The 21,363-nt window shown below is 36.4% G+C and overlaps 3 protein-coding genes across 3 annotated transcripts; 2 read left to right on the forward strand and 1 right to left on the reverse strand.

Annotated features, from left to right (window-relative positions):
• Positions 1 to 3,480: 3,480 nt before the first annotated feature.
• Positions 3,481 to 5,141, reverse strand: LOC139863113 (protein FEZ-like). The gene is made up of 3 exons (XM_071851758.1): positions 4,810 to 5,141; positions 4,420 to 4,733; positions 3,481 to 4,153 (listed from the first exon to the last, which is right to left on the reverse strand). The coding sequence occupies exons 1-3, from the start codon at positions 4,961 to 4,963 to the stop codon at positions 3,590 to 3,592; spliced, it is 1,032 nt and encodes a 343-aa protein (XP_071707859.1). The 5' UTR covers positions 4,964 to 5,141; the 3' UTR covers positions 3,481 to 3,589.
• Positions 5,142 to 5,794: 653 nt separating this feature from the next.
• Positions 5,795 to 6,582, forward strand: LOC139863651 (uncharacterized). Its single transcript, XM_071852260.1, has 2 exons — positions 5,795 to 6,091; positions 6,190 to 6,582. The coding sequence occupies exons 1-2, from the start codon at positions 5,795 to 5,797 to the stop codon at positions 6,580 to 6,582; spliced, it is 690 nt and encodes a 229-aa protein (XP_071708361.1).
• A 1,415-nt stretch (positions 6,583 to 7,997) lies between these two features.
• Positions 7,998 to 9,221, forward strand: LOC139863652 (uncharacterized). The gene is made up of 3 exons (XM_071852262.1): positions 7,998 to 8,025; positions 8,654 to 8,712; positions 8,856 to 9,221. The coding sequence occupies exons 1-3, from the start codon at positions 7,998 to 8,000 to the stop codon at positions 9,219 to 9,221; spliced, it is 453 nt and encodes a 150-aa protein (XP_071708363.1).
• Positions 9,222 to 21,363: the final 12,142 nt, after the last annotated feature.

Below are 21,363 nucleotides of genomic sequence, written 5' to 3' on the forward strand. Positions count from 1 at the left end.
TTTTCTTACCGTCTTCCTTCTGCCAACTGAACGTTTTGTTGGGATCAGCCTTTTTGAATTTCCGTCCGGACAACAAGTGATTGAGTTCACCTGCTTTGATTTTGGCGATGATTTCACGTATCAGCGTCTTGCAATCATCGGTGTCATGGCCATTGTCTTCATGGAACTCACAATACTTGTCTGACTTTTGACCGTCCCGTTTTTCCAGTGGTGCCGGAGGGGTAAACTTTTCCTTCACAGGTTCTGTTAACAGTATCTCCCTTGGGGTTTTGGAGAGGCTGTCGATTAGTGACCCCTTATCATAAGGTTTCCGGCTGCTCTTGTCATGCCTATGGCTGTCATGGCTTTTCTCGTGGCTGTTGTAGTTTTTGTTATGGCTTTCATTGCGTCTGCTGCTGTCGTACCGGTGCCTGCTGTCGTTTCTCCTCTCCTCTTCTCTTTTCCTCTCTTCCCGATGATTCCCAGCCTGTCTCTCCCTCCCTGAGTGTTGATACTGCCTTGCTACCATCACGACATCTGCAAATGTACTCGGGATGTTCCATCGGAGTTCAGAGACAAGCGACGAGTGTGCATCTTTGTTCAGGTACGTTATGAATCCGAAAATCTGTTGTGTTTCCGGGAGTCCTGGGATTTTTTGACATTCCAGCATGTACCTCGTGATGAAGCTTTCAATTTTCTCCCCCCAGTACATCGGGATTTTGTGAGCATACAGGTGTGTATACGTGTGTCGGCGGAGGTTCTGATATTGCATGAGAAACTTTTCCCGCAAGTCTGCGAAGCATGTGATTCCGTTAGGTGGTAATTTTGCGAACCACTCCCTGGCAGTCGACTGTAGTACAGTCGGAAAGAGATGACATGCTACCTCATCACTCCAATGTTGGGTTTTCATGGCACCCTCAAAGATTTGCAGGAAATCGTCCGGGTCAGTAGTGCCATTGTACACCCCCAAAATGACCAGTATGACGATGTTAGCAGGGAGTATGCAGCTAGCGATCCATTCGCACAGCTTATGGCTAGTAGCTGACATCTCAACCGGTCGCTTTGCTTTGTTACCGGTGATTAGGGCGAACAGATTTTCGAGTGCAGTCCCCTGGACGGCGGGTTGCGACAGGGAGTGTTTGTATACCGGCGGCGCAGCTGCACGAGGAGCTCAGTCAGCCATGCGTTCGCGGCAGCTTTGGTGACACCCTCGCTTCTCGCACCGATGTTTAACATTGGGCTGGTTTTCAGAACATTTAGAGTTTGCGATTGCTGCTTCTCTGCTAGACTGTTATCGTTCAGCATGGAGTTTAGCTTTTGGATCATTTATTTCTCGACGTCGGCTGAGATCATTTTGGTGATCATGTCGGTATCGTTGTGAGACGATCCAATGCCGCTTGAACCACCAGTTTTAAGACCAAGAGTGCCGAGCTTCAACCTATCTCTACCGAGTGGTGATCCCTCGTGTGTGTCCTCGTCGTCGTCTGAGACATTCATCTCGTCTCCCGACGCGTCACCGGAGTGAATGTGAGCGATTGATTGTTTTTGAGGTTGAGGTGGCTCCACTGGTGGTGAGCTTCCTTTGTTCACGGGTGGTTGAACGTCGTCATTCGTTCCTTTCTTGCTTGCCGTTTTGCTACTTGGTTTCACTATGTTGTTCGTACCTTTAGGTGGCGCCATTTGATCAAACCAAAATCGTTACGTGGTATTTAGATTTCGGGTTTGAGTGCTTGATTTGGGAAAAAGAGTAAGTCGAATGTTTTAACTCCAATAATTGTGCAAACCCCGATTTGGAATCTGAATTTTAAGGGCGTAAAACAATGGATTGAATTAACCTTATCCGATCGGAATCGAATAAGTTAATATCTCAGAGTGTGAATTGGCTCCGATGATGATCGGAGCGCTGATCAGAATTAAGCTAACGACTGGAGTAATACTATCGTAATTGATTTGAGCAGAGTAACATTAATGCATCTAGTGTTATCATGATGAAAGATCTTGTTTACGTATTTATAGATGTTTTAGAGGGAATGATGACGTGGCACATGTCCCTTTCATGGTTGTAACGAACTTTGTCAATCCCGATGGGTGACGTGGCACCTGTCCTTTTCATGGGAATAACAGATCCTAACAAACTTCCCTAGCTTCGCGGGCTGACGTGGCATGTAACTTGCTTTCATGCTTGTTCCGTTGTCAGGTACTCGTTCCGGGATGAAGTGTCTACTCCGGGACAATGTACTTTCTCCGGGACGTCGTGCTTATCCCGGGAGAGTATCCTTGTGTCGGGTTGGAATACCGTGACGGTACTGACGGCATGTTGGTTCCGGTTAGGGCATCACGGTGCTCTCAGTCTAGCCGGGAAGGTTTTGCTCTCCACTTGTTCCAAGTGTTTTTTCACGGTTATAGTTATCATGACTGGTTGTATGATGGCGGTTATGTGTATGTCATCCGGGCTCTTGGTCTAGCCATTCGTCCGGCATGGTAAAGTTGCTGAGATGATGTCGGATGGATGTTGGGAAAGGGTCCGTATTCCGGGACAGACGGTGCCGGGTAAGATTAGGGTTGTTGTCGTTAGCTTTGTAGCCGCTTGATCGGCACTGTTATCACTGCTATCCCAACTTGAAAATTCAAGTTCGTTTTCCCTCATTTGGATAATTAGTCTTCGTTGGCTCCCTTTGTTATAGTATAGAACCCATCTACGTGTTTCTCCGTTTTTATTCCTCATTGTATAGTTGTGCATAGGTCTATAATAATAATAATACTTGCTTAAAAAAAAAAAAAAAAAAGGAGAAATTCAATGACTAGTCTGCGAGTCGAGATAAGAAGAATAGGCCCAAACGAGAAAACTAAAAGTTACCACTGGTCGGCCCATTTAACCATTTGGATCATGAAGATCGGGAAATAATCATGTACGTTATTGAACTTATTATATTTTCACTGTATTTGTGTTCAACTTTCGATTTATACATTCTCAGAAACAGAAAACGGAAACTTCCCATATTTACATAATAGTCAAGTGATTTTTAATAATGTTCTCTTTTAACACAAACTTTGCTAAATTATCATATCCTACGAATTGGTCCATAAAATCTGAGTTTTAGTTGTTCTACGAATCAGCTAATATATGTGCGAAACTAGAGATACCTGGGTAGGCCGTGTACATATATACAAAAATACTTATACTTATTTTCTCCGGGTAGCCTGATCAAAGAAAAATCTTATCTGTCTACGGTTAAATAGTTAAACATGATTGTAAAAATATGAATTGCATAAATTGTAAATTAATTATAAAAAAACGACCATAATTAGCTTTAACTTGAGGTTTTAAACCATAAGATCCAACTTCCCTAATGTTATAGAGGTATTGATATGATATTTATACATAAAGATATATTACAACTCCATGAAGCATAAGTTCATTCATTACAATTTACAAACAAAACATATATACATAATAATTAAGTATTATGATAGTTGTATGTATAATCTTCTGTTCTGGCATGTACAGATAAATGCATGATAGATACATGATAATTACACCGGAAACAAAGAAACATTTGTGTACTGTACAATAAGACCGAACAAAAGATATAGTACAAAATTTACATAATTAAGTATAACACTTATTAGGGGAGTATGTAGTCGAAATCTCGCTAAGGCATGTAGGAGAATCCCATGGCATATTAAGATTCCAATCATCAGTAACCGCAATTGGCAGACTAAAAGGAAACGCAGTTGTTGTTTGATCCTTTTCATGTTCTTCATAGTCTCCAATATCTATACATCCTTGCATATCACGAGGCGAATAATCGTTAAAATGTTGTTGTGGTTCACTCAATCCCATACTTTCAGAATTGCTGTTAGTATCCACTAATAGATCAGTATCAAGATTGAATAAAACGGGCGCAATATGATCAGATGTGGCCTTTTTTGTGGTTGGTTCTGATATGTCCACCGTTGAAAACATGAAACCGCTTTGTGAGAATGAAAAAGGCGAGAGCTTTAAAGCGGTTTGATTTATGGGTGTGTATGAAGGGACGTCGAAAGGTGAAAATCTTGATACGTCGTAGAGGGGGTTATTAGATTCAGGTAATGATGATATCCATGTGTGCGAAAGCGCTTTTTGTGCAGTGGTAATAGTCTTTTTGAATATCCTGCATATTGCCCAAGCATCCTGCAAAATTAAAGGAAACAACTAAGTCATGTAGTGTCTAAAAAAAAAAAAAAATTTCATTTAGGTGTTTGTTATTGAAGATATTATTTTTTTCTATAAACCACAAATGTAGAGACGATTAGATGTGGTTTAAAGATCTGTAGACTGAAAATCTAATATTGTTTTGTGTCTGTAGCAGTTACATGCATATTTCTAGGTCTGCACCAACAAAAGATATTATATTATCTTATGTTCTCATATTTTTATTTTTGTTTTTAAATCATTACATTTGGTGGAAGGCTTTTATCGAAGATCTTTTTAGGTGGTGAAGATTGAGATTGAGATTGAGAAAGTGAAGGCAGCCGAAATTCGTGCATCATCCAATCGGTTTTAATCCCTTTAGCAGCGCGTCCTCTATAGAACACCAAAGACTTCTTTAAACCAATGCAGTTTGCGCCATCAGACGAGTAAATAGGCCTGTCGGTGCCAGTGGCTTTCCAAAAACCAGCTCCTGTGACGCGGTTTGGTCTTGCGCTGTTTCTGTATTTACGATCTCTTGGACAGTAAAAGTACCATTCTTTTTCACCAGTAGGCGCCAAATCTATTTAACGCAAAAGAAAATCTAGTTAAATCGTAAAAAAAGGGGGAAAAAAACAGAATTACTATGATCTGCTTACTTGGAAGGTCCCATGGATCATATTTGTATATGTCGACTTGTTTGATAAGTTCGATTGGAAGAACACGTTGCTGAATTTTCTTTTTAAGGTAGAATCCAACAAGTTCTTCATCAGTTGGATGAAATCTAAAACCAGGTAACATGACATCATCCATCTAATCAATCTTGAGAGATTATTACTAACTTGAAGTGAGTTATGAACTAGAACGTGGTTTCCATAAACGGACCATTGTGGGACCGATATGCTTCCTGAAAAGGGATATGTCTGTGAACTTCAACCTACCTTTTTGGTGTTCATAAAAAAGTGAATGAATAGGTAATGAGCATTATGTTAGGATCACTGGATCAGCATTAAGATATGACCATTTTAGGTTTGTTTGAGTGGTAATTTATAATCTTAAATAAATGACTAATAACTTGGCCTATTTATTGTTTGTTTCTTCCAAATCAACACAAGATGACAGAAAAACTTTCAATAGTAGTGTGATTGAATTATTATAGTTAATATAAAATAGAAACAGTTTAGTCATCAAAGATCCAAAAATAGCACTTTCCTACATTCCATGCTTATCACATCCTTTTTGTCAATTATGAACATTTGATCTGTTATTGTTTGAGACAAAACTTAAATATATTAGATGTTTTACCATAAACTCTGCACAAGTCATTGATTTTATTTTTGGGAAAACAAAAACAAATAAAAAGTACCATTCAGTCACTCTCACAACCAATTACCTGGTATCTATGATTGTAATCTTTTGATAATTTGTATAAGGCAAACATAAACACTCATATCGCGGCAAGGTCGATGGGTAACCTCCGATCATTCCTGGTGGGAAAACAGTGTTGACTAAGGAAACATCGATCTCAGCGTTGGGTTGCAAGAGTTCGCGAATGAAATTGGATTAGAATGGGTCGAGCCTGCTCCGGAGAGTTAATCTCCGCAATGTAAGTCGTTTTTCATTCTTTATGTATAATTATTTATAATGAAGATCATTTCATTGAATGTACGTGGTCTCGGGAAGATTGGGGAAGATACTATTAATTGGGTAAAGGACCTAATCCGAATTCATAATCCTGACATTTTTGCAATTCAAGAATCCAAACGTAAAAAGTTAAATGATGGGCTCATTGAAATTATATGGGGAAATAACAATTTTGAGTATGTTTACAAACCTGCGGTGGATTTTTCGTGTGGTACTATCCTTATTTGGAATCCTTCAAAATTTATTGTTTCTCAAGTGGTTGAACAAGAGTTCTTTTTAGCTATCAAAGGGCGGTGGGTGGGCAAAACTTCGGATTCTATTACTATTAATGTTTACGGGCCCACACTGATAACCTTAAACAAAAGTTTTGGGATAGTCTTGAAAGTATCATGCAGGTCGATGTTGATGATTGGATTATCTGTGGTGATTTTAACGAAGTAAGAAGAGAATCGGAACGCAAGAATTGTGTCTTTGTTGAAAGTAGGGCAAAAATGTTCAATGACTTTATTGATAAATCTAATCTAATCGAGATTCCGTTAGGAGGTTTGAAGTTCACCAGAATAAGTGATGATGGTCTTAAATATAGCAAACTTGATAGGTTTTTGGTCTCGGGAGCTTGTATATCTATGTGGGTTGATCTTGCTGCGTGTACTTTAGATCGAAAACATTCTGATCATTGTCCTATTATTTTAAAAGTTTGTGCTAATAACTTTGGGCCAAGACTAACAGGTGTTTTTAATAACTGGTTCGAAGATGTGGAATGTGAAGAATTAATCAAGGACGCGTAGAAATTGGCTACTAGAAACCCCCGGGCCGATTGTATTGTTAGGGACAAACTTAAAAGGATTAAACTGGTGCTAAAAGAAAAATGTAATCCAAAATACAACATCTCAACATCGAGATTGAGAACTTGCAAAAAGAGGTAGCTAAGTGGGAAAACCTCCTAGGGTCACGTGATTTAACGGAGTCAGAAATTTTGGTATGGCTTGACACAAGGAAGAAGTGGTTCGAAAAAGATAAACAGAAAGCTAAAATCCTAAAACAGAAATCTAGAGTTAAGTGGGCTACGGACGGGGATAAAAATAGCAAATACTTTCATTCGTGTATAAAAAGGCGACAAAATAAAAACAATATTCGTGGAATTAACTTGAATGGCTTGTGGGTTGAAGATCTGGACACAACTAAATTGGAAGCTTTCAAACACTTCCAAGAAAGATTCAGGAAGACAAACTCAAGAAGGTGTAACTCTTGAAAAATACCTCACCTCGGAGGAAGCAAATCACCTCGAAACACCTTTTACCCTAGCTGAAATTTTTAATGCTATTACCGATTGTGGAGGGGATAAGGCACCCGGTCCTGACGGGTTCAATATGAACTTTTTCATTAAATTTTGGGATGTAGTTAACGAAGATATTCTTGTATTTTTAATCGTTTTTGGGATTCGGGTGAAATATCCAATTGATGCAACTCATCTTTCATTGCTTTAATCCCAAAAAAGAATGATCCACAAGGTTTTGGCGACTATCATCCGATTAGTCTTATTGGGTGTTTGAATAAAATTTTGTCCAAAGTGTTGACAAAGTGACTTCAGGCCATCATCTCTTTAGTTATCGGGTTCGAACAAAGTGCATACCTCAAAAATCGTTATATTCTCTATGGTATCTTAATCGCCAATGAAGCATTACATGATATGAAAGCTACCAAACGTAAAGGTTTTTTATTTAAAGTCGACTTTGAGAAGGCTGTTGATAGTATTAATTGGGACTTCTTGTTCGAGAACATGAAGCTAATGGGGTTTGGTTCTAGATGGATTAAATGGATCAAAGCATGTCTCTCTTTGGCATCTATCTCCATATTGATCAATGGCTCGCCTATGAAAGAATTCAAACTTCAAAGAGGGGTACGGCAAGGTGACCCACTATCTCCTTACCTCTTCATCATGGCGGCCGAGGGACTAAATCATCTTACGAAAACAACGGCTACTTCAAACTGGTTCTCTGGGCTTCGGTTTCGTCAAGACAACATCCATCTAACCCACTTACAATACGCAGACGACACCTTATTTTTTGGGGAATGAAATTAGAGGAACGTGCGTAACCTCATGAAGATACTTAAGTGCTTCGAAGCAACTTCGGGTTTAAAAGTAAATTTTCATAAAAGTTGTGTGTACGGGCTTGGGGTATCTATTTCGGAAACAAATGCTATGGCCGAATGGCTTGGTTACGTGGCAGGTACATTACCGATTACCTATCTTGGCCTTTCTATCGGATCCTCCATGAAGAATGCAAAAGATTGGGAACTGGTTTTTGAAAAGTTTGGAAAAAGACTAGCGGACTAGAAGGCTAAATCTTTATCCTATGGCAGATGACTTATTCTCATCAAATCGGTATTATCTAGTCTACCCCTTAACTTTTTTCACTTTTTAATGCTCCTAAATGTGTCATAAACAAATTAGAAAGCTTAAGACGTCATTTTTTGGGTGGGTCGAGTGATGTGTCGAAAATGTCTTGGATAAAATGGGATACATGTCTATTACCACCAGAATTTGGGGGGCTTGATATTGGACCACTTGTGATTAAAAATCAAGCGTTACTAGGGAAATGGTGGTGAAGATTCAAAAAGGAAAACAATTCTTTATGGGTTAAATTAATTCAAAGCATTTACGGGGCTGATGGGGGGATAAGCACAGCTTTTAATCCGGCTGCGAATCGCACCCGGTCCACTTGGTCATCTATTGTTAAGGTCGGCATTGGTCTTAACAATTTAGATGTACCTTTTGTTCAATCTTTTAAAAAAAGTATTGTTGATGGGTCACAAACTGAATTTTGGAATGTTGCTTGGCTTGCTACTTATTAAAAGATAAATATAATAGTCTTTTTCGCCTTGACATGAACCAAAATTCTACCATTTGGGAACAGGTTTGTTGGGAGAATAACTGTATCTCTTTTAATTGGTGTTGGTCCCGTGACATCTCAGGGAGATTGCAAGGGGACCTCACCAATATTACTACAGTTTATCTAGTTTTGCACCTTCTAGATCAGGTCGGGAGGAATGGATATAGAATTTAAGCCCTAATGGATCGTTCTCAATTAACGCGCTTACAAAACTTTTGACGAAAGCCTCGCTGAATTCTGGACCCTTTCCTGCTCGCACCTTACGCAACCACCTCGTTCCATTAAAGGTAGAGCTCTTTGTATGGCGGGCGAGACAACTTCATCTTCCAACTAGGATTGAACTTGAAAAACGGGGCATGGATCTAGGATCGGTTCGAGGTCCACTTTGTGATAATGATCTCGAGTCAGTGGAACACTCGCTTTTTCGGTGCAATGTTGCTTTTGAAATTTGGGTTAAGATTTACAACTGGTGGAATATTGGCCCGCTACCTTCTCTCACCATGACTGATGCTTTCCTTGGTCATGGCATTTAGTTTTGCTCACCTGAAGGCAGGCAAATGTGGCAAGCAGTCGAATGGGTTACGGGATACTTGATCTGAAAAAATAGAAATGTTTGCACCTTTACTAAGTCAAAACCTACTTGTGATCTTGTTTTCAAGGAAATACAGTTGAAGACTTTTGAATGGATCTCTAATAGAAATAAAAAGTCATCGCTTGAATGGGACCTTTGGATCTCTAATCCTCGAGCTTTCGATTCAAATGTCATAGCATCTAGGAGGATTGGTATTGGCTAATAGATATTCCACCTGTAGGTTTTTTGCCTCACTCCCGGAGTAGTCGTTTTGGACGGGGAGAAATTGGGCTGGTCTGACGTGCTTTGTCGTTGAATTGCCAACATTGTGCTTCGGGCCATCCCAGCTTGTCCTTCTCAAGTTAAATCCCCCCTTAACGATAATGAACGGACTACGGCGTTTTCCTACGTGTTTGGTGGGATTATCTCTGCTAAAGTGCTTTACTCTCGTTTTGGTTCTCGTTTTGGTTATCCTAGGTGTATATTTCTCGTTTTGTTGATTGACCGTAACTTGATATTCTTTCCTATATTAATAAAATATTTTATCTTTTTGTCGTTAAAAAAAAAAGTCAAGCTATTTATCAATATTTGTTGCAACAAAGTTCTAATGGACCAAAGCCACCAAATATATACAGTATACAATAAGATAACACAAGGCCCCATATTAGTGTTAACACTAATTGGTTTGTACCATAACACTAATTGTAGAACAACTAGCTCAAATTACAAGAGTCCACAAGAAAGATACCATTGTTGCTGGACTATAAGTGGTTCGTGTCACAATAGATCCAGGGTATGAAAAATTTCAAAATGGAAAGATGAACACACTTGTGATGGAAACGTCTCAGAAGACAACAACCGTTGTTTAACCTCTAGCTTAATTGCTAGTGAAATTTTTCATCAAGTAAGTTTAAACATTGTTTTTACTGTTATGAACATCCAAGCACAAATAAAAAATACATGGCATGTGGATGTCCATTACGCTAAAGTATGGAATGCTAGGCGTATTGCAATCGAACGATTGTTTGGAACTTGAGAAAGAATTTTTGTTCGTCTACCAAAGTATTTAAATGAATTAGTTTTCACCAATTCAGATACAATTGTTAAGTTTCAAAATGGACCTCAAATTGAAGAAGGTATCGACACATTCAAATTTGTGTTTTGGGCATTTGGTCCAGCTATTAAAGCATATAAAAGGTGTATTCCGATCATTTGCATCGATGGCACTGATATCGGCCAAAAAGTCACATTTTTACCCTCAATATTAAGCCCTAAAACAATAAAGATTCAAAATTTTCGGAAAAATTATCGCTTTTTCAGTTGATTTTGTAGATTAAGTAATTACGAAGGCGATGTAAAAAGAATCAAGTAAAACGGAGCTAAAACGAAGATTCTAGAGCGAAAACGGTGAAAGACAAGAAATCAAGTTACGATCCAGTGAATTTCAGCTGATCAGGCAAACCAAACGGCCTTCCAAATGGCTTTCTGGCTTGCAAACGGCCTGCCACACGCCCAAGTTAAACGGCCTCTGCAAACGGGCTGGCCTGGCAAACGGCCCCTGCAAACGGCTTGCCAAACGGCCTTCCAGCCGTTTGCAGACAAATTTCAAGTCTATTTAAAGGGCTCTTTCCATCCATTTCAACACACACTCAATTTGTAATTCACTTTATATTTTCAAGCTTTTAGTTAGTTTTTAGTAGTAGTTAGCTTAGCTTTTATTTTTCGGAAGATATCCCGGCGAGTCCCTGCGATCTCGGGCAGATTTCTTCAGCCTTTTTAGGTTTTTATCCGAAACGCTTGTCTTTAATATTAAACATGTGTTCTTACTTTTTATGTTTAATAATGCGTTCTGATATTACCATGATAGCTTAATTAATCTGTATGTTGCCATGATAGAAGTTTGGGTTAGCGTAATTATGTTAATTTAGTATGATTACTGTCGTAATACTAAACTAGTAAGTCTGATAGATTTGTAGGCTAGCATCTTAAGGATTGACCAACCTAGGTTGTGATTAGGACTTGTCCACCTATATGAACTTAGCTACTTCATAGGATTAAGACCCCTGGTTATACTGTATCTGAAGATTCCATGAACTCGGTATGGCCGGAGTTCCCGAGAGGCATTTAATGCGCTTTTAGGACACGGAATTTAGGAATTGAGACATGAATGACCTAGTAAGCCTATTGACTGTTCTGAAGAGACTTCTTAGGAGCTGTTAAGATCTAGTTAGTGCCTTCACTGTATGACCCAAGCCTATTGCATGTTCTTATTTGATTGTTGCCTTAGGACTAAGTCATATCAACTGTTTAGGTATTTATTAGGTTTCTATCTGCTTCACTTTCAGTATATCAACTGTAATGTTGTATAATGCTTGAACTGTTATGATCTCATTAGTATGATGAAATGGTTGTTAGTTTTCATTTAAGGTTTTGCCAACTTAAACCGACGGACTCCTTCCGTTTGTGATCAGTGTTCAATCAACACAGCACGTTGTTATTCAGTTAACCAAACTGATAACGAGGGTTAGGATTAGAGCTCAACTCACTAATAAACCTAGTACTTTACTGAGGATAACCTCCAAGGTATAGCTACCTTTCAATTTTACAACCAAGTGACATACTTCTCACTGCACAAAGAGAACTCCGAGAGTTCAGAGATAAGTAGGTCTGTGTAATTGGCTCATCCAACCAGATCTACATCATTCCAAGCATAGCTTTAACATAAGCATAATTACCTTTCCGTAACCCAATACTAATATGATGGTCAACATTTCTCTGATCTGCATACTCCGGATATCCTTCCACTTATTTACTTTTCCGCACTTAGGACTTTTAGCTTAAACCAACTACTATCCTTTATCTAGGTAATTTAAATAAAAGACAATTATTCACTTGATTTTCAATTCGTTAATCTATTCAAAAATACGACACTAGGTTAACTTACATCTTCTACACCTTAGAAAGTAAAAGTAAATTTAGGCCCCGCATAATATAAATAAACAAAACCACTGTGTGCTACCCTGATCAACTGAATCTGACGTCCTGCGGCCTAACGACACCGCACGAATAAAACCGTCCATTTCAGCCATATCAAGCACCCATTTGAAAGGTAGTTACAAGGGTAAACTGCTAACAGCAGTTGGGAAAAATGCTAACAATCAAATTATGCCCATTGCCTACGCAATAGTTACATGAAGATGTAAATACATTGTGTAATAAAAAGTACACAACTACCGTATGAAGAGAGCAATATAGCCATCATTTTAATCCACTAAGAAACGCGAGTTACTGGGCACCTTTTGATTGGGACATTATGGCATATCTGACAAGATTGATTAAGCACATGGGGAGGAAGAAATGAAAATGTTTTAAGAACCAGATGGATGAACGTGAAAAGCAAAGACCAAAGTGTGGTATATGCAGGGCTGAAGATCACAACAGGAATACCTGTCCAACTACTAAATTGCCATAGATTATTAGTAGTAATTTGTTGTACTGTGTTTGTTGTAATAATTTTTTATGTTTTTGAATAAAAGTGTTATTGTAATATTGAAATTGCACGTTACTAATCTATTACAGGTAACTTTAATTTATAAAAGGTCAAGGTGCATAATAGTATTCACCATGACTATAATACATCGTATCAAACTCAAGTGCCCCTTCAAAAACTCCAAATAAAACATACAACTCAATTTTTTCTGAAAGTATACACGCTTTCCCTACTAATGTATATCATTCTTCATCATAGCACATTACTTCGGGTTCAGCAACTCCTTGTTTGTAATAGTATATGTCCATTGAAGTTGGATTCTCTGGTAACTTTTCTTGAAGGAACTCTATAAACTTCTCCATATTAAAGCTGCGAACATCTATGTTATCAAACGTCATTTTATGCCCTTCAGAGAATTCCATTTTTTCATCATTCCATACAAAATCAAAACCATTATACACATCAATTGAAACGTATTTCGGATCCATTTTAGTTATGTGTTTATGCAACAATCAAAATTCACTTTTATAAGCATACATCTACAATAACCCGACATTTTAAAGTCCGGTTTCAGACCTTTCATAAAAAGCAATAAAAACCGGTGTTACAAAATCCGATTTTTCAGGTACCAGACATGTAATAAAAAGCAATTAATGATATGTTACTGTTACCTTTTACTGTTCGTCAGGTTTCAATATTTGTCAGCTTCTACTGAAACCGGTTTTGAAATGCCGGTTTATTAAAAATACACTATTCTATATAAACTGACCTCCATTAGAAGAAACGGATGTATCACTCTCCTCTCCAAACAAAAATTCAAATTGAAGACATGTCACCAATTTTTGTTCAGATTAATGTCTATAGGAATGGTAAGTTTTCATCATCATTCACGCGTTACTCTGGATACACTATAAAGAAGTTCTCAAATGTTGATGTTAGTCAGATGACAATTTCAAAGGTGTTTCAGTGGGTTAAAGAAAACAGTCCGGTAGAAAACTCGGGCGTGATGTTTTGGAATGAAGCTAAAGAAAAATTCTAGTATCTTTGCGAGGAAGAGGAATGGAATGTAATAAAAAATGAAGCAATTATGAAACAATAAGCTCTTCCCTTGCATCTGGTTTAATTATGTGTTACATCTACTTTATGTGTTGTTTTTAATTTACTTTAATTATGTATTTTTAATTTCAAAAAATTGTAACCGTGTTATTGTTATTAATAAAAGTGTTGTTCAAAAAAATTGTATTTGCAGATTACTAATAATAATATTGTGTTGTTTATAATGTTCTTATTGGATTTAAGATAATAGTAGCGTAAATAACTGTAAAGATGTGACGTCCCGTACAAAATCAACGTGTACGGATCATCAACAACAGGATCTTTACACGGTTACAACGCTATATGTTGTTTTAAAACAAGTTTTGCATTCATGAAAAGATAACGTTTTTACCAACGTCAAATGTTTTACAAAAGATGACGTCTTTACCAACGTCAAGTGTTTTACAAAAGATGACGTCTTTACCAACGTCAAATGTTTTACAAGGATAACGTGCTTCTACGAAAGAAAACATTAACATAAGTACGTGACACAACGGTCATTACAAAACCATTGTTCAATTGAAACATAAGTTATGAATGCAAAGTAAAAGTTCCATGATTGAGACACCTCTAAACAATGCAGCGGAAGTCTAACACAGCGAGTCTGTAACAGCAAGTCTCTAACACCAAGACTATAACAGCAAGTCTAACAGCGGAAGCAACAACGTCTAAGCACCTGAGAAATACATGCTTAAAAAGTCAACACGAATGTTGGTGAGCTATAGTTTGATTGTAAACAATAATGTAATGTAGACCACGAGATTTCGTATTCAAAACAGTATCTCAAATCCGTATGATAAAGTATATGCTTATCTGTGGGCACCCGGTAACTAACTTAACAAATTAATATAAATATCACCCCCTAAAAGTACACTTGGCGAGTGCGTATGTTCTCGAAGTATTTAACACCCGTTAAATGCTAGCGCGACTAGCCCGAGTGGGGATGTAAAATCCTATGGATCCATATCTAAGATTCGCGTCTACCGGTTCAAAAACCAATAGTTAAACGTTATCGAGCTAAGGGGAATGTTTGTGCCTTTGTATCACCCACACATATATAAATTTTAAGTACTCGTGTCTAATATGTAAAACATAAAAAACGCATGTATTCTCAGTCCCAAAAATAGATGAAGTAAAAAGGGAGCTATAACTCACAATGAATGTGCGGTAAAAGTCGATATGAAAAGTATGCAAGTAGTAAGTCGGTCCGAAAGGTCCTCAAAAGTCAAAGGTTACTAAGTCAGTAAATTGTCTCCAAAAGTTTAAAAGTAAATAAGTTAAGTCGTAACTATCATCATCATCATCATTCGTAAAAGATAAAAGTAAGTTTTCAACAAGAATAGAGATCGAAACAAAGGGCTGACTTCGGGCAGCTGCTACGACCTCTATACAAACTGAAATGACGCTCGGCTAGTGGCCAAGGCCCCATTTGTGAGTCCTCTTACCGCGTCCAATTTTCAGATCCTGACTCGATGTCGTTTGACCGTGGCGACGGTTCAAGCGCGAGTAGGTCAGAAATTTCAGCACGTCGTTACAAAGGCGTAGTGATTTTCGGAAGGCTAAAAATCCTAAACCATATATCGGATTTAGGCGAGTCTTAAACGAAAAGTCATCTACTCGAACTGAACTATCTGGAAATCAACTTTCCAGAAGTCCCAGGAGTCTGATCAGACCCTGAAAAACAGTAAACAAGTGCTCCGGTAGGTTTCTTGGTGTTTGATGCTCATCACGGTTTTCATCCTTGATGCGTATAAGCCTCAAGTATACAACTGTTGATGTTTTAGCATCACTTTGACCAAGTTTCAACCATCAACACTCAATGTCAAGACTAAGAAGAAATACAACTCACTTAAGAGTTTTAGAAGGATGATGAACCAAGGTTACATCATGTTCTTAGTCTTAACACAAATACAAGTTCTATTTAAGATTAAAGCTACAAACTTTGATTCAAATCAAGCAAGACCTTAAGTCAAATAACTTAGATCAAACAAAGTAATGAAACCCTAAGCTAGAAAGCTTGGATCCCTTAACAATAATTATGAGATTTCAAAGCTAGAAAGCTTGAATCTTTTATGTTCTTGAAGATCTTTAAAGCAAAAAGCTAGATCTTCAAGTTTCATGAAGATCATAAACACAAGTTTTGATCTTTTAACAAAAACAAAGTGATCTTAAGTTATAAAGCTTAGATCCATCAAAGTAATGAAGATCCAAAGCTTGAAAGCTTGAATCTTTTATGTTTTTGAAGATCTTTAAAGCAAAAAGCTAGATCTTCAAGTTCCATGAAGATCATAAACACAAGTTTTGATCTTTTAACAAAAACAAAATGATCTTAAGCTATAAAGCTTAGATCCATCAAAGTAATGAAGATCCAAAGCTAGAAAGCTTGAATCTTTCATGTTCTTGAAGGATTCAAATCAAAGTTTGAATCTACAAGATATAACAAGATCAAAAAGCTAAAAAACTTAATCTCATGATGATGATGATGTCGTGATTAAGAAGAGAAGAAGAAGAAGAAGAAAATTTATGAACTTACAATTTTAGTGTGAGAAAGACTAAAGAGAAAATTAGAGAGCAAGTGTGTGTGAAATGAGAATGAGATCAAGTGTGAAATGGAATAATAAGGCTTATATCTATAGTGGTGGAGGTGGTTGTTGTGTCTCCAAAACCGTAGGCCGGGGGAGGGGGGGGACAAAGGGGACAACTTTTTACTTTTTGCATAGTGGTGGTTTAAAGGTGGTGCTTGTTGTTGGGATCCCATGCAACATATGTAGTAATGGTTAACAAAAATGCTAGTATGTTGGCTCATCTTAATGGGTTTTTGTCATACATCTTAATGGATCATAAATCCATTAAAGTTGGGCTAATTTAATGGTCCATTAACTAGAGTAGGGTGGGCCTAAGTCCATTAAGGTAAAAAAAAAAAGTCCAGTAAGACTAACTAGTGTGCATTAGTAAATTACTAAGCGTAATTAAGCAACCAATAAGCCAAGTAATTGTCATTAGAAAATAACAATTAGTATTACGTAGTCATAATATTCCAATTTTGACAAAAGTTTAACGTGTACAAAGTACATAGCTCGTTTTAAACGTCAAGTGACACTAACGGTTATAGAAGCATTCGAGGATCGAGTTAAGTGATTAAGCACTTAACAACACGTTGTAAAATATTAACGAAAGTAATTAATCAAGAATAAAGATCCCAGAGCATAAACTAGCTCAGTACGCACATATACGCAGATTCGTGAAAGTATAGAGCACAAAAATATAAGTCGAACAAGTCGGGTCGTTACAAAAGACGTATCAAATCTGAGCATGAAAAAATAAATCAGTGTTGTAAATAATGCAAAGGCAAAACCGAAGTTTGAAACTTCGGATTTGACATAACCAAAGTTTCAAATTTCGATTTAGGGTTTTATCTCACAAAAATGGTAAATTCGAAGTTTGAAACTTCGGATTTGATAAAACCGAAGTTTCAAACTTCGGTTTTACCATTTTTGTAAAAAATAAAAAAATAAAAAAAAATAACTTTTTCTATTTTTACAATCTAATAAAAAATATTATTTTTTAAAAAAAAATCGATTTTATTGTGGATTTAAGTGTAAAACGGGTACATGAGTTTATTGTGTTTATGAAATCTATAGTTTCTATTATATTGCTAAAATAATGATGTCATTATTAGGCTAATTCATTTGTTAAGAAAAAATCAAAAAGAAAAAGAAAAAAATCTAAGCATGGTAGGTGATGTCATTAATTTAAATAATTTTGAATTAAAATTAAATCTTATTAATTAATTATTATTATTAAATCTTATTAATAATTATTTTAATTATTAAAATTAAATAGTTAAAATATTTTAATTAATTATTTTGATTTGAGTACGAGAAGGTATAAAAGTTAGCCAGAATGAAACCAATTCTACATTTATATTTTGATTTACACTTTTAAATAAAATGACAACCAATATTATCTCTTATGATTGGATGTGGATTGTTAAATATGCATTTTAGGTGTTTGATGAAATGTTCAGTTGACGAGTTTCTTAGTTGGATTATGTGGTTCCACGGGTTATAAAACTAAATAACTTTAGCAACCTATCATTAAACTGTTTCGTTTAAACAAACCCGTGATTTCACGGATCATTTCACTAGTATACATGTTATATGTTTATAAAAAATTAGTAGTTTTCCTCCCATGTGAAACGTTGAGTATAGTGGTAGTAAATTGGTTTTAAAAAAATAAATAAAGAATAAAAATACATTTAGAAAGCATATTCATGTTCACACATTAAGAAAGCAACACTATTGTCTTTAGAGGATATCATACATTTTAATATTCTTTTTAGCAAATAGAGCGCACTTTATTAATTACAGTAAAAAATGATTTTGGATCTTCGTACACTATGTGGTGGTTTCCTAACACCGGTAGCAACGGCTACGCCGTTGGAGCTACCTTGGAGCTCCGTTGTCAAGAAGCTAATGCTAGCGAACATGGTGGTAGCACCGTTGAATGGCCGTGCTTTACCAAGCCGTTGTTGAGCATGTTTGATCACAGTGCACTTGGCATATATTTTGTTGTACATTATTCATTAAAAGTGGTACATTGTATTAATTTATGTGGCTTCAATGTGATTGTGAGACGTGTCATGAATACTAGTTGAGTGTGATGGGTTTATTGATAGGAAGAAGTTGCTGAGGTGACGTTGATGTAACACAATGTGGTTGTATGACATGTGTCATAGATAAGAGTAGTCTAATTAACGGTATAGTAAACCTATTTTTACGAAAAACGGAAATTTAAATAAAAGCAATCCGAGGATCAGATGAGATACACGTGAGTGTGAAAAATTTATGACCCAAACAAAACAATTGTATAAATGTCTTACATCAACAAACTATAAACGGATAATGAGAAAATAAACAAGATTAGCAAACAAAACCAAAACGATAGAAAAATTATACTCCGTATGTGATTATAAATGATCTTCAATCAAATTCACAACAATTTACTCAACGAGCGCAAAAATAAACTACAAAGTGGTCATGTTAGTAAAGAACAAAAGTTAAAACCATTAGATTAAGTTAACCAATTAGTTTCCTTACTAAATGGTGAGGAATATTCAAATGAAATCAAATTTTAATTTGAGATTCAAGGGACCAATCAGAGTGCGACACGTGGCACGATAATCACATGTGATTGAAAAAAAATTAAAAAAAAAATTTTGCAAAAAAAAAAAATTTAATTTTTTTTTCGAAATTTTTTTTTCCCGAAAATCTTTTTTTTTCGAATTTTGTTTTTAATTTTTTTTTCAATCACATGTGATTGGATTTGACATGCAGTAAATCACATGTGATTCTGAATGTCAAATTCAATCACATGTGATTGAAAATTATTTTTTTTTAGTAAAATGACGATTTTCAGTTAATTTGTGTGCTAAAACCTTTAAACACAAAGTTTTTGATCAAATCACGGAATTAAAGTCCGAAATTTTGAAGATATGATCACGAAACGCTAACAAACTTGATCAAATCACCAAATTAAAGTCGCTTTCCGGTTGAAATTTTTTTTGGAAAAAAAAAATTGAATTTTTTTTGAAAAAAAAATTTGAAATTTTTTTTTTCAATCACATGTGATTGGATTTGAAATGCAGAATCACATGTGATTGTGTTTTACAATCACATGTGATTGGGCTTTACAATCACATGTGATTGGATTTGAAATGCTAAATTTTAAAAAAAATAAAAAATTGTTCAAAAAAAAATAAAAATTTTTTTTTTCAAAACAAATTTATTAAAAAAAAATTTTTAAATTTTTTTTAATCACATATGATTGCTGCGCCACATGTCGCGCTCTGATTGGTCCGCTGAATTTTAAACAAATTATTAGATTCAAGGGATTACAAAATACACCAAAATCTACGTAAGCTAAAACAACAGCAACTTAGCCGCTAAGTTACCCATAGCTTCTTGTTTTAATTTAGCCAGCTAACTCATAGCAATCGGCTACATATAACTGTTAGACGGATTAATTTTCACAATATACATTATTGGCACGTGTTAAATAAGAGTTCATTGGTTTAATTAGCCCACTAGTTTTATTGTCTGTATTGATTGATTGATATTTTTGGGTGCACATTCACGACAGTGATCATCAATTCACAATCAATATATCGGTTGTTAACACCTGTGAAATTTATAGCAACAAAGTACAGGAATCACCAAAGCAATCAATATAAACCAAAATTGAGAAACACTACGAGCATCAACAGAAACCACAATCAAGATTTATCCACAATCCGGATACAACCTCTAGCCAAGATTAACAAGTGCCAAAATTACAATGAATCAAGAACATAAACACAGTGTTCATAACCAGAGGAACATAAGAAGATGATGATAAAAGTGATCGGGTAAAGTGTGTAAAGACACACTGAGTTCACAGCAGGGGCAGAACATTTAAGGGACCAAAGGGGTATCCGCCCCCCCTCGATTTTGAAAAAAAAAAATTACACTAAAAAAAAAAATTACGAAAAAATAAGGTTTTTTTTAGTGTTTACCCCCTTCGATTAGTTTCGCCCCCTCCCGAGTCGGGGTCAAGTTCCGCCACTGGTTCACAGGGTTTATATACCCTAACCCTAGAGCAAGTTACACTTTGCACCCTTGAAGAAGAACATAAGGACTGAATGTGCCACGCTCCTTTAGCTTCTTCATGGCCAGTCCTAGAAGATACACTTTAGCCCCTTCAGCTTTATTATCTTAGCAGCACAGATTCACCAACCTTTGCACAAGTGGTCCAAAAGTCAACTTCCTACACAAAGAAAAGAAAACCACAAATGAGAAATGACAAACCCAAAAATGAGATTGAGATCATAATTTTAACATCCCCCCACAAACTCATTTTTGGTATAAGTCATAAAGTCCAAGTTGCTGGTTAAAAAACCATGTTGGGTCACACTTACACCTTTGGTTAAAATGTCTGCCAGTTGACTTTCAGATTTGACTTTCACAGTTTTAATAAGACCACTTGAAACCTTTTGTCTAATGTAATGCACATCAATTTCAAAATGTTTGGTTCTATCATGGAACACATGATTAGCTGCTAACTGAATAGCAGAATTATTATCACAAAAAAGGTCAATTGGCAAGTCAACATTTACACCAAGCTCTTGAAGGAGATTTTTGACCCATACAATTTCACAAGCTGTGCTTGCCATGGCCCTATACTCAGCCTCAGTTGAGGACCTGGCAGTGGTAGCTTGTTTTTTACTTTTCCAAGAAATCAAAGACCCACAAAAGTAGACTAAGTACCCAGTTACATATTTCCTTTCAATCTTACATTTTACATAGTCAGCATCACAATAAGCATTTAAGGTCATACTATTGCTCTTAACAAATTGAACACCTTTACCTGGAGAGCCTTTCAGGTACCTGAGTACTCTCAAGGCTAGGTTAAAATGAGATTGTAGAGGAGCATGCATAAACTGACAAAGGACTTGCACAGAAAAGGAAATGTCAGGTCTGGT

The sequence above is a fragment of the Rutidosis leptorrhynchoides genome, chromosome 8 (genome assembly GCF_046630445.1).
Source record: "Rutidosis leptorrhynchoides isolate AG116_Rl617_1_P2 chromosome 8, CSIRO_AGI_Rlap_v1, whole genome shotgun sequence".
In the NCBI taxonomy this organism is placed as follows: domain Eukaryota; kingdom Viridiplantae; phylum Streptophyta; class Magnoliopsida; order Asterales; family Asteraceae; genus Rutidosis; species Rutidosis leptorrhynchoides.